Raw genomic sequence first — 26,212 nt, forward strand, 5'->3', positions numbered from 1 at the left:
CTGGTGGCGCAGTGGTTGGGAGTCCGCCTGCCGATGCAGGGGACGCGGGTTCGTGCCCCGGTCCGGGTAGATCCCACATGCTGCGGAGCGGCTGGGCCCGTGAGCCATGGCCGCTGAGCCTGCGCGTCCAGAGCCTGTGCTCCGCAACGGGAGAGGCCACAACAGTGAGAGGCCCGAGTACTGAAAAAAAAAAAAAAAAAAAAAAAGAGCTGGTCCCATAAACCAGCCGTGACGCTCACACCTTAGTTCCCGGAGGACATTCAGTGGTGGGGTCAGGTGGCACCCAGGACTCATCTGAGAGGAATCCCAGCTGCAGCCTTTTCTGAGTGGTTGAGCCCTCCCAGCCCCCATTTCCTCAGTGTGCATGGCACCTGAGAGGACGTACCACCGGCCAGTAGAAATGGAACCCCAGGTGGAGCTGTCACCACTCGTGGCAGGACAGAGGATGCCAGCCTGTCTGGAGCCACGTGGAGCCACGAGGAAACAGGACCAGGCTTCCACGCGGGGGACTCCCAGGAGACACCAGTGCAGAGCTTCTGACCCGACTCCACAATTCAAAGTCAGCACTCAGGACACACCTCCTCCCTCCTCAGCCTGAGTGAGCACGCTTCTGACTTAAACGCACAGAGGAAAAAGGTCTTTAAAAAAAAAGTCTTTATTTGAAGGCAAAACAGTAAAATCCACAAGAAATTGTTAACACGTTTACATTTTATCCTGAATCAGACACGTTTGAACAATTCACAGCTACAGGAAATCTAGAACAAAATCAAATATTTTTATCACATCAGGTGGAAAAGTTGGAGAAAATTTTGCATCTTATTGAAAAGAATTTTTCAAAAATGTTTCTGTACAAATAAATGGCACCGCACCGAGCTGCCTGCGGACGCTGAGTGCAGCCGATCCCAGGCGTTCGCTCAGCAGCTCCCGGCAGAGGCGGCTCCCTCCAGCCTCACCTCCCTTTGGGGGTGGCTCGGGGCAGGCAAAGGAAGTGACAGAGCAGGAAGCAGGGCCGGTGGTCGCTCTCTACACTCTGGATGTGAATGGGCTGTTGCACGTTGAGTGCTGGTGTGCGGGTTCCTCTCCGTGAAAAACACAAGTAGAGACACTAAGGGTACAAATTCTCCAAGGGCATCATCATTACATGACCTGGAGATGCCTCAGATAAGTTTCCTCAGAACCTTTGTTTCTGTAGGGAACAGCAAATGGCTAACGTTCAAAAAAAATGAAAACAAAAAACAGAAAAAAACCACCTCAACTGAAACAGCTTAAATAACTAAGGGCTAGTATGTCTCAGAGGAATCAGGTTTCAAATTATCTCACTGGGTATCAACCTAGATCAGTATTCTTTTTTCTAAAACTAAACCACTTGGAGTAAAAATGAAAACTTTTTAACTTTGTAAATCAAAAAGATTTTGTTCTTCCATTTCTAAAGAGTGAGCAGTACCGGCGCCTGGCCTGAGCCTTCTCACAACACAACTGATGGGAGAGTGGGAGGGCCGGCCCCTTGGGCTGGGCTGGTGTGTGCCCTCAGGGCCCCTCCTCCACGCACTCCCACTGGTTTTAGAGGCTCAGGCTGAGGGGAGATGTGAGACAGCCGTTCCTTCAGATGACAAGAATTCTTATCCAGGGGTCTTATGTTTCTCGCTTCACTGTCCAGGGAAATAAGCTCATTGTCGAGTTGGTTGGGCATCTCCTCGTGACTCTTGCTGCTACGTTAGAGCTGGTTTGCAGGTGGGGCCTGGGCCTTCCGCGCCATCAAGCGTGGCACTCGTCACAAGGCCTGCCGAAGTCTTCCTTCTCTTCTGTCGCTCCCCACAGATGGAGACCGTGTGAGAACCGAGCTGTCCCTACCATCTTCCACTGCCAGTAAGCCAAGAAGGGTCCAATGCCGGTGGCCAGACACTGGCGTGGCTCCCTGCCTGTGCCGCGCCTACTTGCACTCGTCCCTGGCCTTCATGCGGGCGATGAAGGAATAGCTCTTGTTCCTGCGGTAGTTCTCGTAGGGGTCGTCCAGGGCCACGCCCACGCCCTTGTACTGGTCCCACTTATCCCGGACGTCCCCCCCCTTGATGGGGTCCTGGATTCCTTGCTCTTTCACGCCGAGGCCGCCAGATCCACTCCAGCCTGAAGAAGAGAAGGATGAGTGGTTACAACCCACAGAGGAAGCTGAAATTGTGGTGCATTTACCCTGACGTGAAGTTAAATGGAAATGCGTTTGGAGAGTTGAACAACATGCAGACATGCAGTTTATGAACGGGAAACTAAGGTAGTCAGAAAGGACGCTCAGTAAATACCCTGCAGGCTCAGAAGTTCTGGTCGTGAGTTGGAACTTCCTCTGACTTCATCACCCCCCAACCCCAAATGCCCAGAGTGGATTGTTCCATCTTCCCAGGAACCTTACCCATTTTCACCAGCATCTGATGTCCTTTGTTCTCTTCCCCGAGCCTGGAGTCAGGTATAGGAGGTGCTGAATTAGAACCCAGACCAGCCGAGGAACTAAAATTAAGACAGGTTACGTCTTTTAAAAAAGAGCTGATACATTTATTGGAATGAAAACTTAGAATATTACAGCGTGTAGCTTATATGAAGGGTCACCAGCGTGAGATGGACACACACACACACACACACACACACACACACACACACACACACACACACACACATTTCGTGTCTCTAGCCGCCTTCTTTATCCTCTTCGCCGGCAGATAAGGGGGTTCCCTAAGATGGCGGCCCCTGCCTCACACTAAGCGGTACAGGCAGGCCACACTGGACCCGTAAAATGGTTAGAAAATACAGAGCGCAGCCACTGCCTCAGGCTTTACAATGTGACTGCAGAGGTTAACAGCGAGGTGTGAGACGAGGTGCCACTGTCACTATGCTAGTGCTCGGGGGCCCCGAGGTGCCACCTTGGCGTGGGCCACCACGAGCGCGTCTTCTAACAACACGTTTCAACGTTCACCACAAAGCATCAGAGGGTTCCAGTGCTACCAGAGGTCATTCTGACAGTTAAGACAGAAATCTTACGGCGGGGTGGGGCTCCTGGACCGCGACCGACGTCTCCTTCCCGGGGAATAGGACTTGGACCGAGAGCGAGAGCGGGTCCGGGAGCGGCTCTGTGAGGAGCGTGATCGGCTGCGGCTCCTGCGGGGCCAGGGGAGAGGTGGCGGGTCAGTGCAGCTTCTGAGGAGCCTCAGGCCTTGCATCCCGAGAGGCGAGGCGGGGCCCTGCCTACCTGGATCTGGAGCGGGAGTAGGAGCGAGAGCAGGAACGAGACCTTGACCTTGAGTACGAGCCGGAAGACTTGGAGGACCTTGAGTTGGAGCGGGAAGAGGAGCGCCCTCGGCTTTTGGATCTGCTCCGAGACCTTGAGGGTCCGCTGCGGGGAGAGGCCTGGTGAGCCGGAGCCCCTCCATGGGCTGCGCCCAGCCCGTCCCAACCCCCAACTCTAAAAGACCCCCGATATGCCCAGTCCAGGTGCAGACACGCCCTTTCACATCAGGGTTGAATACAGACTATGGCAAGCTTCTCTCGTACTGGTGTTTTAACTTCCGCCTTGTGGGAAACAGCTCCTGCTGGCTCACAGCACCTTTATCGTAGGGTGCCAGACCCACGACCCAGGGAGAGGCCAGAACTGACCCCCCTCTGCCTGCGCCGGGCACGACACCACAGTGCGCCTGTCGGCAAAGGCAGGGCTTGCTCCCAGCTGACCTAGGGTGAGATGCACTGCGGAGGCCTGGTCTCCACACAGGCGGCGGGGTGGGCGTGTGCGCTCTTACCTGTTCCTCTTCTCCTGGCCTTTCCTCCGCCGGGCCCGCATTTTTGCTCGGAAGAACTCATAGAGGCCGTTCTGCTCCCAGCCTTCACTGTAAGACATGGGCGTCCCCTGTATGAACGCAAGCCTCCCTCCCACAGGGAACTTGTGAAAAAGTCACCAGGAATAAGCCCTACCCGACAGGCCTTCCCTCTTTAACTCAGGATGCTGAGCAAGGCCCAGCACAGAAAGCACTCGGGTGGTCATGGCCACAGGGCTGCCCTTTCTCAGAGGAGCGACCAAGCCCAGAGGCCAGGCCGCCTGCTGGGAGGTAGAGAGGCTGGACTGCACTCCCAGCACTTCATGGCTCCCACGCCTTTCCACACTGGGCTTTCTCCACATAGTTGAAGAGGGTCTCCAGGTTATTTAACTGGGGACGAGGAACTTTTGATTTGTAGGCAGATAGGCCCGTGGCCCCAAACAGGGCAGGAGACGATTTTAACTGAAGCGAGGAGGCCGCTGGAGGAGGAGATACTGAGGTAAGCTCTTGTTCTGATGTCTCTAACGTGGTAAAAAGCCTTTTATCGAGGGCCACTCTGCGTGGCACACATCACGCAAGCTGGGGAAGACATGGCCATCTCCTAACCACATTTTCTCACCTGGGCCTCTCACCGCCCTGGGTGGAAGGTGTGACTGTTTGGAGTCTTTCTTGTGAAGCAAACTGGGGAAGACAGGCCAGGAGAGGGGACAGGGGCCTCCCCTCCCATCACCAGCCCCAGCGCCTGGTCTCCCGCAGCCCCGTACCTGGGTCTCCCGCAGCCCCGTACCTGTTCCTGGGTCTGTCGTGTGAGGGAGGGCTGTAAAAGGCCTCCACGGCCGCCAGCAGCCTCTCACTGGGTGGCATGGGGGGTGGGAGGCGGATGTCTTTAGGATCCAAAGGCTTGTACTCGTGGTCTTCCAGCTGCGGCAGAGAACACAGCTGTCACTGCTCCCTGCTGGAGCCCATCCAGGGAACCGCGGGGGCTGGGGGAGCCAGAGAGCCAGGGGCAGGACACAGTTGCCCTGCGCATCAGAGGGCCTCATCTGGCCCTTCCTGGGAAACCCCACCCTCCTGCAGGGTTTGGCCACACCAATACTTCAATTCCTAAATGGGGTGGTTGAGGGCTCCATGGAAGTCGATAGAAGCTACAGAATTCTCTCTCTATAAAAATGCAGAGAAGACATGGCTTCCAAACTCAGGTGAAGGAAAGACCCGTTAATTCACCGACACGCCATGGATCCCAGACGCCCTCCCCTGCCAACCACTGCCCTGTGCCCAGGCGCCTAACCCAGGGGCCCCACTATGTGCCCCCATCTCTGCTCCAGCTCCTACCCTGAGGGCAGCCCTGCTGGCCCCTCTGCCTCTGACTCCCCTTGCTGCCCCAGTGTGACCCGTCTCAACTTCCAGTATGCTAGTGTCTCAGAGGGGCCAGGGAGTGGCAGTGACCAGTACAGCCAGCATGACCCTCAGAGCGCCCTGAGCCCCAGCCCGGGCTCCCTTCTGACCCCCTCTCCTGCCTTGCTCACCTTGCTTGACTGGAGACCACCCCTTTTCTGAGAAATCCCTGTCATCAGCCCCTGGGCAAGGTGGCTTCCGAAGGCCAGGAACAAGAGGACCTGCACCTCACGCCCAGCCTAGCCCAGCCCACTCTGAGCAGCTACCAAACTTGCAGCCCCAGGAAGGAGGCTCGGAGGGAGCAGATGGGGACACAGGCCTTGCTTGCAGCCACACGTGAGCACGCGAGGCGGTGTTGCTGGCTCAGGCACATCCTCTCTGACTACTGGTCAGGCTCGCTGGGGTGCGGGAAATGAGAAGGGCAGGGGCCCTGGGAAGCAGTTTTGTAGCCAATCGGGAAATAAATGGGTTCCACCTGTGAACTTTCCAGGTGGCGACCGAGCATTCAAGGCTAAGCTCGGCACTCAACTCGGGAACATTACCTTCACGAGGGGGGCCATCAGCCCGGCAGGGAGGTCGAAGTAGGGCACGTTGGGGACCAGACTGGGGTCGTCGTGGTTGATGTGGGGAGGGCCCTGTCGCCGCATATGAGGGGGCTGCCCGTTGAAGCCGTGGGGAGGAGGGCCGAAGTCAGGGTGCTGGGGCCCACCCCAAGGCGGGTGCTCGTTGATCCCAGGGTGAGGCATGCGGTGGCCGGGATGGTGGTGAGGGGGTCCCATCTCTGCAAAACAGAAACTTGACTCAGGCCTGCCGCAAAGTCGAGAGCTGGGCAACGCCAAGAGCCCGGTCAAGATCTCCAGGGTAATAAGCGCCAGTGGAATGGGGCTCAGAGTGGGGCAAGGACACCCACACCCACTTCCTGGGCAGCCCTGCCCAGCACCAATGCTCTGGCTTCTTCATTCACTGCTCGGGTCCACAGAGCAATGGGCGAGGAGCCGGGGCTCAGAGTGGCCTGTCCTGCACCCACAGCAGCACCCGACAGACCTCATGGGTAAAAGAAGGAACCACAGGGAAATCACATAACCTTCAAACAGCCATGTTAAGAGCCAAACCATGTCCCCTGCAAATTCACCCCAAGTATCTCAGAATGTGACTGCATTTGGGAATGGAGCCTGTAATGAGATGACTACTTTAGAGGAGGTCCTATGAGTGCACTGATCCAATACTGACTGATGTCTTTCTAAGAAAAGGAGATTAAGAAACAAGACACACACAGAGAAGACCATGGGAAGACACAGGGAGAGGCCTCAGTAGAAACCAACCCTGCTGACACCTTGATCTCGGACCTCCAGCCTCCAGAACCAACTGCCAGAGAAGAATTCCCTGTTGTTGGAGGCACTCAGCCCATGGTACTTTGTTACAGCAGCCCCAAGACACTCAGGCAAACAAGAAACCTGCTACTGGTCTCCAAGCTCAATTTACAGTCAAGAATGGATTTGAAGATAAAGACTGAAGAGTAGGAGAGTTGAAATGAAATTTTTTAGAAAACACAAGATTGAGAAAACTAAAGACTCTTCAAAAACAAAACAGAACACCTGACAAAAACAGCAAGACAAGGAGCAGGGAATGGCACAAGGGCTGCCGGGCCTGCACTCAGTGGCTCGCTCACTGCCTGTCTGCCCGCCGTGGGGACTAGGGAGTTCCTTTTCCCTTCAGAACCCCATCGTCCTTCCTCTTTTGCGAGATACAGGGCCTCACACCTCAACAGCTGGCCTGGTGCCTGACGGGTGCCCACACTAGGGTCGCCGGTCTGCCCTCTCCCCACCTTCCTGAGGGACCTAGCTGGGCTCCTCTGTCACCCTATGACCCTCCGCCTGTCACTCTGGCTCAGGGCACACCAGGCCACACAGCAGGACCACCAGCAGTGCCACCAGCCTGCTCAGAAGGCCAGTCCGGCAGGCGCCTCTTCCAGGCCCTGCCGGCGAGTGACCTGACCTCAGGGATCACAGGGCAGGAGAGGGACGTGATCCCTGGCCCGAGGACGGTGCCCCTGAGGACGACCTCACACTCACCGGCTTGGAAGTCCCCCTGAGGGTAGTCAAAGCGGTGAGGGTAGGGCGGCCGCTCGAAGGGGTGCCGAGGGGGGAAGTCGTCCTGCATGAAGCGGGGCGGGAAGCGGTTGAAGTTGTGTGGGTGTGGCGGCTGGCTGAACTGCGGGTGCTGCTGGTGGGGCGGGAAGGGCCCGCGGAAGTGTGGCGGCCGCTGCATGCGGAAGGGTGGCTCGCGCTGGCCCCCGCCCCAGGGCGGCTGCTCGTGCTGGCTGTTCCAGGGGCCCTCGAACTGGTTGTTCCAGTTGGGGTCGGGCTGACTGTTCCAGGGGGCGTCGCGCTGGCCATTCCAGCCGGGGTCCCCACGCTGCTCACCCCACATTCCCTCATGGCTGTTGTTCCAGGGCGGGCAGTGGGGCGGCCCACCCTGGTGGTGTGGGTAGGGGGGCTGCTCAGGAGGCTGCAAGGCAAAGAGCAGACGTGAGACCCAGACTGCACTGGGCACGCAGGGCACCCAGCAGGCACCTGCCGACCTCAGTCTCCGGTGGCGGAGGCGGCCCGGCCCTGAGCCCAGCAGCCCCTGGAGCTGCAGGCCTACAGCCTGGCTGGGCGCTGCCACCTTCACTCTGGCGTGTGCAGAGGATGCTGTGGTGCCTGCCCGTCCCCCAGACCCAGACTCTCAAATGCTGCACCTGCATCGGGCTGCGGAGCACCCCCCGACCCCATGCCTGACAGAAGCTGGGGGACAAACACCAGCCCACGAGCCCCTCAGTGGGACAGTGCAGGGCTGTGGCCCCACCACTCCCAGGGCACAGAGGCTGAGCCACAGGACCCACGGCAGAGCCCGCCCTGACGACACCCCATCCCTGCCTGTTCTCCCTTCCCTGTCACTTCTCTCCCCTACGCTGCCTCCTGGGGTCACCTGCCCTCTCACGTCCTTATCTCAGAGTCTGCTGTGTTTCCAGGAAATGGCTTTCTGTAAGTTGAAGACCATAAGCTCTGGAGCTTGCCCAGCTGCTGCTCTGAAGACTTAAAGAGCCAGGACTGCAACCCAAACTCAGGGCCAGGTTGAGGCTGCCCAGAGGGCCACCTCTAGGGTCAGGGCTGGGTGGCTACGCTGATCACAAGCACAGGGAGGCCGGCCCCGGCTGCCACACCCTCAGGTTTTCAAGAGAAGCCAAGAAGCCAGATTTTCAACATGGCAACTATTTCAATATGTAAGACACACCACGTGGGCAGGCAAGGCTGTGGTTTCCTATTGTGGACTGTGGGTGCACTGCTGGCCTTCAGTGAGGGAGCCTCACTGTTGTGAGCCTAACCTGCCGGTCCCCAAAAAGACTGAGCCGGGAGACACTAGGGCTATCTGTTTCCACACCAACAAAAGGGTGTTCCACACCCAACACTGCAGGACTCACAGCAGGCACCCAGAGGCGGGAGCTGTCTTTGTGGGGATGCCCTGTCTTTTGTGATGTTAAATCACTTGTCCGGAAGCTGAGGGTGGGCTGGGGGGACTCACAGCCATGACCCTGCACTTGTCAGCCCAGAACTGTTTCCCTTACACCCCCTCCACACAGGGTCAACCAGGGAGGGCCACGCCCACCATGCCTGGTCGAGAGGCAAGTGGACACCCAGAGCTAGACCGGATTGCTCAAACCAGGTCCAGTGGCCAGAGAGCAAGCTGTGGGGTGTTTTCCAGTCATGTTATGCTGGGTGAGAATGACCCCTGCCCTGGCCTAGAAGTTTCTGACTCCAAGGAACCTGGAGGGAGGGAAGAATGGACCAGCATCCCAGTCCCACAAAATGCTGCTAGCCTGGTATTTCTGACCTTTCCTTTCCTTACGAAAGCACCATGTTCTTTCTAGGGTGATGAGATGTTGACACTGCTGGTCAAACGAGTTAAAAAGGGAAGGAAACAAATCGCCTTTGCTGTACTTCATGGTGTGAAACTTCTCAGCATTCACAGGAAAATGGGGACCTGTGTTACGGAGAAGCCCAGGTAACCAAAGCTCCTGGGGATGTAGAGGCCCAACTTTCTTCCCAGCTCAGTCCCCATACTTTGGGAAGACTGTCACCTTCTTGCCAACCCCCCAAAACCCCAGGCCCTGCTGCAGAACCTCGTTGCCCAGGGAGCCGCTAAAAGCCCATCAACCTGCATAGCGGCCATCACCCACCTGCCTGCCGTCCAGTTGAACCCAAGTGTGCCCCACCTGCCCCTGCAACAAGTTCTGAGAGATACCTGCTGTTGGCCCCAAGGAGCAACGGGGTGAGGCTGATCAAACCACGGGGGCTTGTTAGGTGGGATCTGGTCATGGGGCCCAGGACCCCGGGGCCCGGTGGCGGCAGGGTCCTGGACCCCTCCTGAGGCGTCGTACTCGGAAGAGCCGGGTATCTGGATGGGAGGCTTGTTGTCATCTAGAACCAGGCAAAAAAGCACTCAGAGAAGGTGGCAGCAGGAGGCCCCAACTGAAATGATCTTCAGCAAGCACCCAGGGCCAACCCAGGCTGGGCTTACTGCCCAATAAACCCTTGCTTCTTGACCCCACTGAAAACTGCCATTGCCTCCGGGAAGGCAACACAGAGAGGCCTGACCTTGGCCACGATACACCCCTCTCTCCTTTGAAGGCTTTACAATAAGTATCCTACTTTTTGATCGATAAGCCATATTGATTTTACTTTGCTCAAGAATTTTTATCAATTAAAAATTTTATTTAATTTTTGGCTGCGTTGGGTCTTTGTTGCTGCGCGCAGGCTTTCTCTAGTTGCACCGAGCGGGGGGCTACTCTTCGTTGCGGTGTGCGGGCTTCTCATTGCGGTGGCTTCTCGTTGCGGAGCATGGGCTCTAGGCACACGGGCTTCAGTAGTTGTGGCACAAGGGTTCAGTAGTTGTGGCTTGCAGGCTCTAGAGCGCAGGCTCAGTAGTTCTGGTGCACGGGCTTAGTTGCTACGCGGCACGTGGGATCTTCCCAGACCAGGGCTCGAACCCACGTGCCCTGCATTGGCAGGTGGATTCTTAACCACTGCACCACCAGGGAAGCCCCCATCATCATTTTATTAAGTACCCTTTTTGCAACTAGTTGAAAGACTTCTTCCCATCTGATCTGTTATTTTGTTAGATTTTCTGGTATTAAACCATTCTTATATATTTCTGAGACATATCCTATTTGGTCATGACATATCTTTTAAATACTTTGCTAGATTTCACCTGCTAAGACTTCATTGGGTTGGCCAAAAAATGCCTTCAGTTTTTAAGTAAAAATAAAAGACACATTTTTCATCTTCATCAAGAACTTTATTGAACAATGTATTCACCCTTTTGTTTCACTACCTCCTGCCATTTTTCAGGCAACTTCATAATTCAATCTTCCCAAAACTTTTAATCTTTTTGAGCAAAGGACTGTTCCAGGTGCCTTTTACAGTGTTCCAGGGATTTGAATAATTTTCCATTAAGAGAATTTTGTAAAGACTGAAATAAACGGAAATCCTAAGGTGCAACATCTGGTGAATATGGCGGGTGAATCAGAACTTCCCAGCCAAGCTGTAGCAGTTTTTGCTTGGTCATCAAAGAAGCATGCAGTCTTGCGTTATCCTGATGGAAGATCATGCATCTTCTGTTGACTAACTGGACACTTTTCGTCGAGTGCTGCTTTCATTTGGTCTAACTGGGAGTAGTACTTGTTGGAATTAATTGTTTCATTTTCTGGAAGGAGCTCATAATAGAGGACTCCCTTCCAATCCCACCATATACACAATATCACCTTTTTTGCATGAAGACCGGCCTTTGGTGTGGTTGGTGGTGCTTCATTTCACTTGCCCCACAATCTCTTCCTTTCCACACTATTGTACAGTATCTGCTTTTCATCGCCCGTCACAATTTGTTTGAAAAACGGAACGTTTTCATTACGTTTAAGCAGAGAATCGCATGCGGAAGTACGGTCAAGAAGGTTTTTTCACTTAAATTATGTGGAACCCAAACATCAAAGCGCTTCACATAACCAAGCTGGTGCAAGTGATTTTCAACACTTGATTTGGATATTCTGAGTATGTTGGCTGTCTCCCGTGTGGTATAACGTTGATTGTTCTCAATTAATGTCTTAATCTGATCTTTATCAACTTCAACTGGTCTACCCGATGGTGGAGCACCATCCAGCGAGAAATCTCCAGCACGAAATTTCGCAAACCACCTTTGACACGTTTCGATCAGTCACAGCACCTTCTCTCTACACTGCACAAATCTTTTCTTGCATTTCCGTTGTGTTTTTACTTTTCTTGAAATGATAAACTGTAATATGTTGAAAATGTTGCTTTTTTTTTTCTATCGTCATTATTAAACTGGCTACACAAAGATTCACCAATTTTGATGGTTTTTTTAAATGCACGCTGATATGACAGCTGTCACATACAATCTAACAAAATTGTTTTGAATGAAGTTAAAGACAACTAAGTGCTATTAGAGCCATCTTATGGAAAAACCGAATGAACCTTTTGGCCAACCCAATATTTACTATTTCTTCATCTTTGTTCAGAAGTGACACTGGGTTACATTTTTCTTTCTTTCCCTGTCCATGTCCATCTGGTATCAGTTATCCTAGCCTCGAAAAATGACTTGGAGAGCTTTCCTCTCCATTCTCTGGGATGGTTTGTACAGGAGAACTGTCTCAGTTGTAAGGGTGTGGTTACACTTACCTGTGAAATTACCTGCCTGGTGCTTGTAAATAGATTAGAATCTGCTCCTCGGATTGGGCCTGAGACTACAGAACCAGACCTCTTCCCAGGGGAGAAGACTGCTTTCTGGAGGCTGCCTCCTGGGGGCAGGTGCTGAGGGAGCCACGTACCAGGCTGGGTGGTTGGCGGGATGGCTGGGGCAGGTGTGGGGGCGGGGGGCGGCGCAGGCGGCGGCGGCGTGGCCTTGACTTCGGCTTCCATTTGCGGCATCTGGATCTGAGGCTGCGGCTGCTGCTGCTGCTGCTGGGCCAAGCTGTTGACAAACTCCTCGTGCTGTGTCTTCAGGGTCTGGATCTGCTGCTGAAAGGCCAGCTGCACCGGCTGGACCACCGAGGAGTACTCATTGATGAGGGTTGCCTGGTGGAGAGCAGGGCAGCCGGCACTCAGGACGTGAGACTCAAGGTCCGAGACCCTCTGGAGCAGCACGGGGACAAATGCCTGGGGAGCACCCAGAAGGTTGGGGTGATGCTGCGGGCAGCAAGGCCCAGGGACCCAGGGCAAGCAGGCGATTGTCATGTAAAACAATCAACTTGAGCTTGACAACCACAAAGCATCTCAATCTAGCTGGACTTGGTGACATTTGGTGCTGGGCAGTTTAGAATTCCCTAACAATGGGAATAAGCAAGGACAGCCGTGCCCTGGACTGCCACGCAGACATTAAAATCCCACCACTGACAAACGTCCTACGACATGCTCACAGGCTGTACTTCTTACTCACTGTATGGCTTTGAGCAAGTCACAACCTCCCCAGAGCCTCAACTTCCTCACCTGTAAAATTAGACAATAACGGGACCTACCTCTGAGGACTCGGGGAAGATGCAGTGAAAGGAACTAGTGTAACTCAGTAACCATGAGCTGCTACCACCAACTCAATAGGAGAAAAGCAGTGAATATCACTGTGGTATGGTGGTATGAGCCCATTTTTATTTATCAATTAAAAAAAGGGAGTAAAACTTAGAAAAAGTCTGAAATGTACTTTCCTCATTTGCTTTTCTGAGCATGAAAGCTTCTCCCCTGTAGGGAGGGTGGCAGTCAGGAGCATCACAGAGGAAACGGTCAACATATAGCTTCTCACATTCAACCAGACCTGTGTAGGAAGACAACATCTTCCGGCCTGGGAAAAGGGGGTGTGAACTGTGCCTTTTACCCAAGCAGCTGTAGATGGGGTAGCAATGCCGGTACCACAGGAGAGGTGACCAAGGAGATCCGGCCCTCCTCTCCCTGCTCTGCAACCCTGACCTCTGAGCAGATGCCCCCTCAGAGAGAAGCAGACGTGCACTCGGGACAGCATGCACAACACGATGACTGTGGCAGCCTAGACTATGCCAGGGTTTCCTCATGTTCCCATCACACCTGGAGGACCAGAGCAAATGGGCCAAAAGCACCCCTGAGAGCAGAGCCTAAACCAGGTAACCTGGTCACAAGCGCAGCAGGAAAAGTCTGGTGGGCTCACCTGGGAGGGCTCACTGGCTGCTGTGGATGGGGTGGGGGCCCCGAAGCTGCTCCTCAGACTCTGCCTCCCACCACTCACCACCATTGCAGGGGCACTCCGGGGAGTCCAGTTTGGAAAATGCCACCAGGACTCTGAAGTCACCACCCTACTGGTGGTGCCCAGCCCCCTGACTTCAGGGAGCAGCACACACCTGGTACTGGCCAAGCCCCAGGGCCGGGCTCTGTAACTGCTGGATGATGGAGTCGTCAAAGTAGCCGTTCTTCTCCCAGAGCTGCAGGAGCTGGACGTTGGGGAGGAGGGAAAGGCCGTGTCAGGGGGAAAATGAGCGCCACCCCCCCAGCCCTGCTCATCCCCCCCCACCCCCGCCAGCTGCCCCTCGTACCCGGGCAATCTTCTGCTGCTTGTCCTCCTCCACGGCCAAGAAGCTGGTACAGTAGATGGGCACCACGACCTTCTGCAGGGCGGCCAGCAGCTCCCGGGCCTGCTTGCGCTGGCTGTGAGGGAGAGACCTTCCGCGCGTCAGGGCCCTGGGGCGGGACCCGGCCACGCGCCCGTTACCATCGCGGCTCCAGCCACAGCACCCTCTGCCTTCTTGGGACACGGGCCCCCAACCCGGCTGGGACAAGGGCTGGGCTCCCCACAAGATGGATGGACGGCAGTGGGAGGAGGGAAAGAACACAGCCTGGGGACTTTCAGGGCAAAGCCTCTCACCCTGGTCCCCTGATCAGTAAGATAACCCTTCTCTCCCAGGGTGGCATGAGGATGGACAGACGCAGGCCTGTGAGAGCCCCAGCTGCCCACAAACGCTGAGCTGGGATTGCTGTGGGTACAGGGCCTTGTCCATGCAGCCTCGCTCGCACTGTCACCCCCTAGGCACGAGGAAACCTGAGCTGGGACCCCACCTTCCACGAGGCACAGCGAGTATGCGGGCTGCCTGAGGCCTGAAAGGGTGAGGCGGCCTCTTGGGGGGCACGCCGCATAAATGAGCGTGGAGGGCCCGCAGCTGTGCAATGAGGTGGCAGAGCCCGGGGAAGAAGGTGAGAAGCTAGAACCCCTCTCAGAGGCGAGCTCACCAGAGGGAGCTCAGAGAGAGCAGCAAGTGCCCAGGGCCAGGAAGCCAGGTTGGGGGAGGGAGGGCAGCCCAGGCAGGAGGACAGGGCGAGCCGCACTGGGCTTCCAGACAGTGAGGCTCAGCAAGTGGGTGGCTGGAGAAGTGCCAGAAACAGGGCTGTCTCTGCAGATCTGCCCTGAGTCAGCGGAGTGGCTGGTGGAGCAGGAGGCAGACAAGGTTCCGAACAGCTACTTATTTCCCAATGGCAGAGAAATAGGGGAAGGTGATGTAGGGAGCACAGAGTGACACCGGAACTGCCCACATGGCACATGAAGCGGGGAGGGGCAGGGCCTGGCTGCACGTGGGCAGAAGGGGCAAGACCTGGGTCTGAGTCTGCTGCCCTCACAGGAGCTGTCCCCCAGCCAGCCAAGTTCAAAGACAAATGTGGCGGCCAGTCTTCACAGCTACAGGCTAGCCTTACTAGCACCGTGAGCTTCCCCCTGTCTCTGGCCTAGGCATCTGGTTTCTTGACTTATCCTTTGTCAAAAGGCACCAAAGAGGCCGTGTGGAAGTAAACACCGGCCTGGCCTTAGGGGGGCTGGGGGGGTGGGGCAGAGGGTTAGCCAGAGGGACCCTATGGGAAGATTCCTGAAGCAGAGCACAGTCAGGTGACTAGGGTGTGTGTAGGTCAGTGAAAGGGATTTGGCAGCTGACAGAGACACTGAAAAACACCTAGAAACTGCCCTGAGAACAAGGAGTGAGGGGACAGCGGCCCCAGGTGGGGTGAGGGGTCTGGGGTAGGGGCTGAGGTGGTGGGGGGTGCGGGTGGCTGTCATCCCAATGGAGGGCTTGTGGCTCAGACCGACCCTCCCCCTGGATCTTCGGAAGAGTGGTTCCCAGTCCCGGGACAGGCCAGGCTCCTGAGTGTAGAGCATCGGCCGGGAGAGGGAGAAGGAGCAGGAGGGAAGGCAGAGCTGGCAGGGCCCTTACCAGTGGTGCAGCACATCATTGATCAAGTAGATGAGGTGCAGCCGCAGCTCGAAGTGCGCCCCGTCGGCCGTGATGCGGTTCCGGAGGTGGCCCGCCATCAGCTCGCAGTGCGGTGGGGACTTGGCGTTGCTGAACATCCAGTTCTTCCCAGCCTGCAACAGCCAGGGTGGTGGGTCAGTGGGGCTGGGCTTCCCCAGGCCAAAGTGTATACAGACGCCTGGGAACGTCAGACGGCCTCTGCCTGCCTTCCACCCTTCCTTGCTGGGGGAGCCCACAGAAGTGCTCATGCAGGAAGGGGATGCAGAGATGGGGTGCCCCTAGAGCAGCCCTGGCCCAGACTGGCTGCAGGAGCTCCCACCTAGTCAGGAGCACCAGGCTCTGGGAGCACGCCCCCAGCCCCACCCCACCCTCACCGAGATGGCATCTTTGGTGCAAGTGTCGATGATGGGCTGCAACAGGTTGTCAAACTCGTTCATGTCCAGCTGGGTCTCCTCCAGGAGCTTCTGCATCTGCTGTTCCACCGCGTGGGCCACGGCTGCTGTCACCTGCTCCTAGAAGGCCAAGTGGGACCAAGACTGCGTGAGGAGGGACCTTGGCCCCAGCCCAGCCAGGCTGGCCCATCAGTGCCCTGCCCTCAACATTCACGCCCGAAGCCTGAGACACGCATCTGTAAGTCACGGCTGTTAACGGGCAGAGCAGGCAGAGGATAAAGCCAGACAAGATACAGAGGGAGACAATGTCTCCCCGGAGATGACAGACAGAAAGATTAAAACCCAGAGGAACAAGGAACCTCTGCACATCGATTCACCAAAAGAAGAAAGAAAAATGAGTGGTGGGTGTGAACACGGTATGGAGAGGACAAATATAAACAGTCACCAGTCAAATAAAAGCAGAGCAACCTCACTGGCAACCAGGGAGCCCGAAATTAAAACGTGACGCCAGGCTTCTGCCCGTTAGGTTGGCAAACTGAGATATGGCTGAGACCCCGTGCTGTTGTGGGGACAGGCAGTCAGCCCAGGGCTGGCTGAAGCCAGACTGCCCAGTCTGTGACAAGCTCCATATGGAAACTGAGGGTAAGCATTCTGGAGTGTTTTGTTTTCAATAATACAACCGTAACTTACATCTTGACTCCAATACTAAAACGGGGGCTGGTGTTTCAGATATCTTTTCATCCATCTTGTGTTTCTGGCAATTTATCCTATTGTATTTGGCCAAAGTACCAGATTGTGATGGATGGGACAAAAGGGTCCTTCCCCGCAACAGCTTGGGGTGACCTAACTAGCAGGAGCTGGTGCCGGTGGTACCAGAGGCCACCTGGCATTCTCTGTCACACAATTTCCAATGTGCAGTCTCACTTGTCAGCATCCACTCCAGCACAATGGGTGTGTGGGTGTCAAAGCTCGTGCAGTGACCTTACTGGGATGAGAAGCAACCTCTGTGTCCAGCATTGGGGTCAAGCTAAACACAACATGGTGGTGGCAGCACTGGAGGGATAATGACTGTAAGGCACCGAGCCCCGGGCAACGGGACATCCCCGTCCTCAGCACTGACATCTAATAATAGTGTCAATGTACAGATACAAAGACTGAGGCACAGAGGGTGAGCTCTTGGTACCCACCTCAGGACAAGAGGGGCAGGGGAAGGGGAGGAGCCGGCCCGTACCTGTCTGAGGGCCAGCAGGTGCTGCTCCTGCTGCTGCAGGTTCCACTGGCTCTGCTGGATGAGCTCGTCCATGGATGGGGTGCCCTGGGCTGGCGGGATGGGCGCAGCGGGGGCCAGCGGGGGCTGTGGCAGCGGTGGCAGGGCCGTGGCTGCTTCCAGCTCTGGGGCCTGCTGCTTGCAGATAACTGGCAGGAGAGGAGGAGAGGTGGCCCCTGTGAGGAGGTGGCCGGGGTCCAGGTATCCCCTTGGCCGCCTCTTGGGCAGCTCTGAGTCCCGGGGGCTCCCCTCCCTATACTCACCACCCAGAAGAGGACCCCTGCCGTAGCCATGCGTGCCCTGTATCATGGGGCCTAGCCCTGGACCCCTTCTGCCTTCCTGCTCGTCCTCTCCTCGGAGACCTTTGGGACCGTCATCTTACCACTCCCTAGCCAACACCATCCAGCCTTGCCCACTGTCCTTCGGCCCAGAGGAAGCCTGAGCCCACCCCCTCCACCTTCTCCACACCTCGCCTGGGCCTGAAGAAACAGCCCCTCCCTGAGGGAGTCTCTCAACCCCCAGGAACCTCGGCAGCTATTTCTAACGCCTGCTGTCCCCTAGTCTACTCTTCCTTTTCACGACAGCAAAGCCACCGGACCTCTGGATGGCGACCAGCAAGCCCACACACAACTGCAGCCCTTCGGCAGGAGCACGACAGCACCCGACACATGCTGTGGCCTCCTTACACCCCACCTTTTGCCTCCCTTCCACTGACTCTATTCCTCTGCATTCAAGGGTCAGTCCATATTGAGGTGACGGGGGATGCCCTATCCTGCTAGCAGGAGGCTGCAATGGGCAGGTGCAGGCCTCAAACCTCGCCAGATGAGACGGGAGGGGAGGACTTGGGGGAAGGGTCCCTGGACAAGATGGCCTCCCCCTCTGTACTTGGGCCTCGGCTGGTCTGAGCGTGACCACGCTCTGCTGGAGCCCTTCTGAGTCCCACTCTAAGGGGGCCCAGTCTTTGGACAAAGCCATAGAAAGGACGGTGGGGTGCAGGGGGTCATCCAGGGCCCACCACTGCTTAGATCTGAGGCAGGCCTTCACCAAAGGAACCTTATGGGACCACCCCCACCCCCTGACTTGCACTCTGAATCCCCCCCTCCCAGGGACGCTGCTTCAGGAAGTGTGTCCTCTCGCTCTCCTTCCTTCATTTTCTCTCTTTACTGACTCTGCCCCAGCAACATCTAAACACACCTGAGTCTTCGATCTTCAAAAGCTCCCTCTTCATCCATGCCCTGCTCTCAACAATTTTACAGCCAAGATTCATCTTCAGTTCTTCATCTCCCCTTTATCTCAACCCACGGAGGTCTGGCTCCACCCACCCACCCCCAAAGCCACTGCGGTCATCCCCACTCAGCCTGATGGCCCCGTCTCAGCTCCTTGTCTCACGTGGCCTGTGTGGCCATCCCCTTGGCCCCTTCTTCCTCTATCCAACCCTCACATACTGAGATGCCCGGTCTGAGAATTAAGCCCCCTCCTCTGCACAAGCCCCCAGGGGAACATGACATCTTCCTGTGGCTGCAGTTACAAAGTGCACTCTATGACCCCTAAATCTATCATCGCCATCCTGGATTCCTCAAGCTTTGGGTCTAACTACAGACCAAATAGCCACTGCTTTCCACAGGCACCTCAAACAGGCACGGGTTCCCTCTCACCCTACGTTCCACCCCCTCCAAGCTCCCCTTCTGATCCGTGGCTGGCCCAGCTACGCCCACATACCCGAGCCAGAAGTGAGAAGGTTCATGCACCTTTCTCTCCCTTGCACTTCACACTAACAAGCTGCCCCACACAGTCAAGTCACCCTCCTAGATCACATGCCAATCTACCTGTGTCTTGCCATCACAGCCATGACTCTGCTGTCACCTGCATCAACCTGGGAACTGGTTTCCCTGCATCCAGTCCTGCCTCCCCTCCCCTTCTCTACTCTGCGGCTGTAGTGCCGCTGCTCAAAGGGTGGTCCTAGGGCCAGCCCCAGGTGACGCCAAGACTAGACAAGCACAGAAAAGGCGAGGGAGTGTTCTGGCACTTTTACAGCAATTTGATGTTTATGATGCACGGTTTTTCCCCCATTTTTTTCCTTTTCTTGGCCGTACCACATGACTTTCGGGATCTTAGTTCCCTGAGCAGGGATCAAACCTGGGCCCCGGCAGTGAAAGCGCCAAGTCCTAACCATTGGACCGCCAGGGAACGCCCATCATTGTTCATATTTTTATTGTACTTCGCCAAACTGTACTTTTCGCAACAGATCAGAAAAAAAACAAAAAACAGTCCTTCACCAGGGTCTGTGAGGCGCCAACCTCAAGAGGTCCCAGGACTCAGTCTTCTCAAACCACCAGGTTGAAGGGCTGGCTATAGAGTGGCTAGCCCTGCTCCAGAACACAGTCCTGAAACCCTTCTAGAGCTTCCCCAAAGCTTCCAGAATTCCTAAGTCCTTGGTAAGCCAGCCCTCCCTGCTGTGCACCCTCACTTCTGGCCGCTCCAAGAATCCCTCCTTCTCTGGGCTTCAAGCACCCTGAGCTTTTGCCCCCCTCCTCCGCAGCCCCTCCTAAGGCTCGTTCCTCCATCCCAACACTCCTGGCTCCTCAGTTTCTGTGTGTGTCTACCTCTAACACGGACTTCAATGGCAACGGAAATATTCTTACCTGCAGAAAGCACTTCCTGAGTCCTGACCTTCCCCTGCGAGAAACACCCCAACTTCCCCCCATTATGGCACCAAGTCCCAAGCAGCCCCCGATTTCTGACTTTCAGGGTGGGAGTGGGCTCCCCTCGCAGGGGAAGCAGCTCTCACCTCATGGTCACTCGAACCCAAACACCATCCTCCCCTGCCCAGCATGCCACCCGTATCAATATCCAACTGGCGCTTCAGTTCACAGATTCTACCCCTTAACCCCACCCGTCCCCAAGCCCACTCCCTTTACTCAACTTGCTGACTCAATTCAGACTTTACCACCAAGTGCCATCCCAGCCTCCACTGACGCTCCCTCCGGCCTGTCCTCCACACAGGCCACACAAACCCGACCCACCTCTCCCTTGTTTCAACCTCCCTTGTGGCTTCCCACTGCCTACAGCAGGGGTTTTAAAGTTGACGTGCTGGGGCTAAGGAACGGTTGCTCCAGAAACACATAAACGGGTACATTTTGCCTACAATTTCAGGCAACAGATCTTCCCCACCCTCATCTCAAACCTTAAACAGGCGCCAGAAGAACCCCTGGATTAAGGAAGAAAACCCAAACTTTCCCCTGGAAACTTTCCCACTCCAGATCAACGCCCTTCCCTGTCTACACACATCTACACTCCAGCCATGCTACGCCTCTTATGATTTCTCTCCCGGCTCTCAAAACACTCTGTGCTTGTTCAAGCCACCGTACCCTTGCTATGTCTTACAAAATATCGATCACCTACTACCTGCTACCTATTAGGCACAACACTGACCCAAACAAGGTCTGGTTGGCCTCAGGGAGCTTGTAGTCCAGGGAGCATTCACTTTTCAATGTCCACCTACTTGGCCATCTGAAACACAAGGCTATCTAGAAGCTAGTGACTTGCTACTGAACAATACTGATGTGAACTCAGGGACTATTTATCTGGTGACTAGTTCTATCTGTTATTCAAAGACCAGCTAGGATAACTGACGTCATCTTAAATTCTCTTAATTTCAAGTGGGAACCTTGAAGCCCAAACCAGTGAACACAAACAGCTGCAAAGAACTAAAGCTCACAGGACAATTAGTTTTGATCTGGACTGCAACAATCTGAAATGCACAAAAACCTTGCTGGACCCATAGAGAGCCCGCAAAGGGGGCTGGACGGTACCTGCCAGGAGGGTCCCACCCAGTCCGGCTTCTATCACCTCCTCCCTGGAAAACACTGAAGCAGTCACTCTACTCGCTGATCTCAGTCATCATGTTTGCAAAACAACAGAAATCCCTGATCCGGAGCCCAGAAGGAGAATCGATAACCTCGCTCTCCATGACACTCGGACCCTGCAGCCGCAGGGCTCTGGGAACAGCCGAAGGAATCGTGAAGGCCGAACTAACCCATTTTCACAGAGAAATAGCATGCGACCCAAAAGAAGGCGTTTTGTGGCAGAGCCCGAAATGGAACCAGAGAAAGGATTCGCTCGAGGGGGCGGCCTCAGAGCTGGAGGACTCACGCTGCTGCTGCTCTAGAGCCAACTTGCACTTGTAGTAACTGTAGAACTCGCCTCCGAACAGAAACGAGAATTTCGGGTTGTCCTTCTGCTTCTCCATCGTCATCTTTTCAAACTCGGGCCCGTTCCGAGCCACGAACTGGGCCAGCTTGTCGATGACATTTCGGAGTTCCTGGTCTGGAAGACGGAGAAAAGGCCACGCGGGGCGTCAGCGAGGACCGCCCAAATCCGGGGGCCCTGGCTTCCTATCCCGCGTCCACGGGGCCGGGGTCCCTAGGGGTGGGCCCAGGAGAAGCCGCCCTTGTACGGGTCCCGATAGGGGCCAGAAGCGCTCCGGGAATGCGGGGACCCGCGGGAGAGGCCGCAGGCGAACTCGGGAGGCCGAGCCCCGCCCCCTCCTAGGCCCGGGGACCCCGGAAGGCGGGGCGGGTCAACAGGGGATTCCGGGGAGAGATAAACGACACCCGAGCCCGGGCTGGGCCTCACCATCGGGCGGCAGCGGCATCTCCATGGCTCCGGCCGCGGGGAACGTCCTCCGGCGCCTCACGATCGCCCACCAGGGCCGTCTGCGGAAGCCGGCCGGAAGTGGCGCGAGGGAGCCTTTTACGGCTGGGCTCGCGAGCTGCTTCCGCCCGCCACTTACGGCCGTCGCCGGGAAACCCCGGAAGTGAGGCCGCAAGGCGGGCGGGAAGAAGCCGCGCGAGGCCGGGCGCGCAGGAGGGGCTAGCGAAGTGCACGCGCAAGGGCTTCCCGCGCATGTGCGGAGTACGCGCGACGTACAGGAACTGCTGGAACCGAGAGGACTTCTGTTAGCCGCGGCCGGGGCGTTTTCTCAGCTCAGCGTTGCAACCCGAAGGTTTGGCCGGCCGCGTTCCTGTCCTGGTCAGGGCCTGTTTCCTCCTCGCGGGGCGGCGGTAAGGAAAATACGAGGTGAGGTCCGTCTGGGCTCCTGGGCCGCGACGCCCATCACATGCTCCCGGGCCCGCCCGGAGGTAGAAGCAGAACTGGGAGGCTATGGGCTTGGCGGGGATGGAACTGAGCTTATTGAGGTTCAAGCCTCTCGCTCGGTTTCTTTCCCTCGATCTAACACTTTGATAAGGAAGACTTTAGGGCGAGCGGATCCCACCCTCACCCCCGCCGGCCTCAGTCTGAGTGCGCCTCTTTGGGGCTCGCGTGGCTTCTGTGCAGTCGTTCAAGCAGCGGGGAAGGAGTGAGCGCCCAGGACCTGCGGGTGCTGGGCCTTCTACACTGCGCGTCCAGAGGGCAGGGCGCCATCCTGCAAGATGCATTTACGTTGCATCCAAAACGATGATGGTAAAGTTAACGCATGCTAATTGTGGGGAAGATTAACAAGCAGCAGCAAACATTAGGGAAATGTAGACTGTGGACTTGCCCCGTAATGTGACTCTCGCCGTTAACATTAACACTTTAGATGGCTATGCTTCTCTATTTTATGAAAATGTATATCTGTGTGTTTTAGATACATTTCTTTTGTGTTGCTACGTAACTTCTGACGCTTATGGATTGTCTTCTGTACGCCAGATATTGCCTTAGACCAGAGGCTGGCAAACTTTCTATAAAGGGCCAGATAGCAAATATTTTAGGCTCTTCTGGCCAAGAGCCAAAATCGAGGCTATTATGTAGTGCTTATATAACCAAAGAGAAAAATGTCCAGAACACTTTTTATTGGTGGAATTTAAAATATAGCAATTGAGTACAGCTTAAATAATTTAGGTCTAATGGGAAGAATGGAGTGCTTTTCTGGGGATTGCAAGTCAGTCTTTCCTGTCATCAATTGATTGCAGATGTTCACCTGTAAAGACCATTCTTGGTTCACAAAAAGGCAGGTTGGATGTTGCTTGTGGATGAAACAATGAACAAGTCAGACCTAAGCTCTTGCTCTCATCAGCCCACCGTCTGGGTAGGCAGAGACCCATAGATCAGTAAACAAATATATCGTCTCAAAGGTGTTGAGGAAAACAGAAGGGTGTTAAGACCATGATAAGGGAGGAGGGTGGTGCCTACACTGATAGGGTTATCTGAGAAGGCCCTTGGGCAGTGAGCTTTGCACTGTGATCCCACTCCGGAACCAGCTATGTGAACAGTCCAGGCAGAGGGAATGTTCTGTATAGTATAAGGCTCAGTAATCTGGATAGTGTGATTTTTCCATGCCAGTAAAGAACTATATCAGGAAGCTTTAACTTGTGATCCACCATGGATAGATTTCAGAGAGAGCACTCATTTTTGTGAGTTGAAGATAAACAGCACTTATCAGATTCTTAACGGGATCTGTGAACCAAAACACGTTACAAATCTATCTGGTCATTTTTAATGACTGCATAGGACAATGTGGTGTGGATTTACCGTAATTTTTTGAAGCCAGACTCTATGGAGTCTCTTGAGGTGGTTCCACTTTTAAACCACTATTAAAAGTTTTAGTGTATACATAGATCTTGTGGTCAAAGGGTTTGCACTTTTAATGCTGACGTAGCTCAACTGTCCACCAGAAAGGTTGTACACCCGTGACTACTGCTGTCATACATTCATCTCATAGTGTTTAAAATGCCGTTTGAGAATGGATATGTAAGCATCACAAGGCCTCCCCCAGGCTCCTTTCAGTGGGCCAAATCAGAATCCGTTGGTCAGGAGAAAGCTGTAGAGAGAGTTGCTAGAAGTAGAGGCTCCTGCAGACCGACATGGTCTCCAAGGACCTGGGAACAAAACTCTTTATGTAAGCAAGTAAAACGCACACCCCTTGGTGACATGAACTTGCTGAGGGGCCCACCTAACAAGCAAAAAGGAAACAATTTAAAACCCACACGCATATCCACTTTGGTCCTGCAAATGTGCTGTGAGGAATTTATCCTAGATTAGAAGCGTGTGCAACATTGTGTGCTGCAAACTTATCCCATTAAAATAGTATTTAATGTGCAGCAATAGGGGTTCGTTAATTGTAGCACATCTTATAATACCATGTACAGAGACACAGAATCAAGGGATAATATTTAGTAACAGGGAAATGTTTCTAGCATATTTTTTAAAAGCAGTTTACAAAATAATATGCACAATATGCCAGTTTTGAAAAAAGTGCATACATCCTCTCCACAGGCAACTGCTGTGTCCAGCTTCCTGTGTATCTTTTCAGAAATAAACTATTCACAAGCACCTTTATATCTTTCAGCGATATATTTTGGAAGTTGTTCTTTATCCATTCTTTTTGACATCTGTATAGTATAATTTTTTGGCTTTAATAATTTTTTCCTAACTTAAAAAATATATACACTATAAAAATATATAGACTATAAAAGTTGTTACTAAAAAAAGTAGGGGGTTGACTGAGGAAATCTTGGGCCTGATCCTGTGTCACCAAAGGAACCTCTGGTCACAAAGGAGCTACCCTGGGGAGAGAAAGGAGGAGTCCAGTGTCTGGGAGCAGACATCCCTGAGCAGGGGTTAGGGCTCTGGTATCTGAGCAATGAGGCCATCCTTAAACCTGGCCCTGCCCGACCATCCCCAGCAGAGCCTCTTGAGGCCCTGCTGGAACCACAGCAGACAACTGCAAAGCGACTTGGGTCATCCATCTGGACATCAGGGCTCCTTTAGGGTCTTACTTTAGCAGTGTGGCCGAGGCAAGTGAATTGAAAGATCCCCTTTGATTGCACCAGCTCCTCTTCAGAGTGTATGACAAACATGAGGAAAAACAAAACCACTCACTTTATTGAGGCTGCTTTGCAGAGCAAAGGGCCCTGGGCTTGGAGTCAGACACTTGGGTTCCAGGCATGTTCCATGGGCCAAGCCTGACTTTCTCTGTTGCCATTTCCTTCTGTAAAATAGGGCTAATACCTGCCTCTTGGGTCCTGATAGTTAAACAGCATATATAATATAAAATGTGCAAATAAAATACTCTGAATTGAAAATGCAAGCCAAAACATTCCCATATGCCGCTTGAATAATTACCCTGTACTTCCTTCAGCATTTTCTGCCTGCCTCCAACACAGCACTTGTGTGCTCCTTAGTCACACATCCATAAATTAAGCTGAGTGCTCTGAGGGTAGGAGGCTTACCTATCTGTTTCCTGTACTTGGCACAATATGCCAGTTTTGAAAAAAGTGCATATATCCTCTCCAGAGGCAACTGCTGTGTCCGGCTTCCTGTGTATCTTTTGAGATAAACCATTCACAAGCACCTTTATATATCTCAGCGATATATTTTGGTGCTTAGTAACTTATCACTGAACGAAAGGATTATGAATTAAAAGGATGTGGGCAATTGTTTTAGGAGAAACTCATACCCGTCAACTGTGATTGAAGGAAATTCTCTGTTGGGAGTGGTTTCTGAGTAATATGGGGGGGAAATGGGCTTGGAGGCAGACTTCAGTAGCTGTGTGATCCTGGACAAATGACTTAACCCCTCTGGGCCTCACAAGGTGAAGGGTAATCCTCTGTGGATTGTGTGTGAAGAGCCCACATGTAGCAGGTACTCTGTTGTTCCTCATACAGATGTAAGCACAGCTCTAACATTCTTGGATTTTGCATGTTATTCTGTTCAATAAAGGCATGTCATTAACTGTTAAGCTGTGATTCTAGTTTTATCCTACTGGCTCATAAATTCACAAGTCACGTTTAAATTTTGGCTCAGGAAAGATAAAAAAGTTTCAATACACCTGAATGTGGGAACCAAGTTGGTTTGCTCTTTCTGCCTCTTACACATTTTTGTTGCTGGGCACACTGACAACAGGGTCACTCAGAAAGGGACCCTCACTGACAAACTGGGACCAATCTTGATTCCCTGGAGACCACCATTTATTTTTGGTAAATGCCATCCATGAATATACACAGTATCATTCCCACAGAACAGTCTATAGCACGAAAAGTCCTGAAAACAAGGTGACAATTGAAAAAAAGAATTCACAATG

At 54.1% G+C, this 26,212-nt stretch overlaps 2 protein-coding genes across 11 annotated transcripts in view; one reads left to right on the forward strand and one right to left on the reverse strand.

Moving 5' to 3' along the window:
- The window catches only part of C4H19orf44 (chromosome 4 C19orf44 homolog), a 25,509-nt gene extending 21,984 nt beyond the window's left edge, over positions 1–3,525 (forward strand). For 8 of the 9 annotated variants that reach the window (XM_067032406.1, XM_067032412.1, XM_067032407.1 and 5 more), the window contains one exon: positions 1,819–3,525. Coding sequence is in view for 2 of the 9 variants with exons in the window: in XM_067032412.1 (XP_066888513.1) it covers positions 1,819–1,870 (52 nt within the window). In the remaining 7 variants the exon portion in view is untranslated. The remainder of the gene's footprint in view (positions 1–1,818) is intronic. The other variant, XM_067032411.1, reaches the window with a different exon arrangement.
- On the reverse strand, positions 640–21,882 carry CHERP (calcium homeostasis endoplasmic reticulum protein). Of its 2 annotated transcripts, none has more exons than XM_059062717.2 (17): positions 21,784–21,882; positions 21,301–21,474; positions 17,113–17,297; positions 15,864–16,001; positions 15,451–15,602; positions 13,792–13,903; positions 13,600–13,689; positions 12,067–12,313; positions 9,471–9,646; positions 7,259–7,694; positions 5,729–5,967; positions 4,579–4,712; positions 3,777–3,863; positions 3,233–3,376; positions 3,025–3,141; positions 2,402–2,496; positions 640–2,124 (listed from the first exon to the last, which is right to left on the reverse strand). In XM_059062717.2, the coding sequence occupies exons 1-17, from the start codon at positions 21,806–21,808 to the stop codon at positions 1,931–1,933; spliced, it is 2,745 nt and encodes a 914-aa protein (XP_058918700.1). In that variant the 5' UTR covers positions 21,809–21,882; the 3' UTR covers positions 640–1,930. The 2 variants fall into 2 exon arrangements, with proteins under 2 accessions (XP_058918700.1, XP_058918699.1); XM_059062716.2 differs by having other exon boundaries at positions 13,792–13,936; positions 21,784–21,878.
- Between the last annotated feature and the right edge of the window lie 4,330 nt (positions 21,883–26,212).

This window comes from Kogia breviceps, chromosome 4 (genome assembly GCF_026419965.1).
Source record: "Kogia breviceps isolate mKogBre1 chromosome 4, mKogBre1 haplotype 1, whole genome shotgun sequence".
In the NCBI taxonomy this organism is placed as follows: domain Eukaryota; kingdom Metazoa; phylum Chordata; class Mammalia; order Artiodactyla; family Physeteridae; genus Kogia; species Kogia breviceps.

Excerpts from the sequence above, each read along its gene's own strand:
- CHERP (XM_059062716.2), bottom strand. The coding sequence starts at position 21,808 with ATGGAGATGCCGCTGCCGCCCGATG. Across the intron at positions 9,647-12,066 it reads CCCGCCAACCACCCAGCCTG|ATGACAACAAGCCTCCCATC; the intron begins GTACGTGGCTCC and ends GCCTGGTTCTAG. Across the intron at positions 5,968-7,258 it reads TCAGGGGGACTTCCAAGCCG|AGATGGGACCCCCTCACCAC; the intron begins GTGAGTGTGAGG and ends TCTGTTTTGCAG.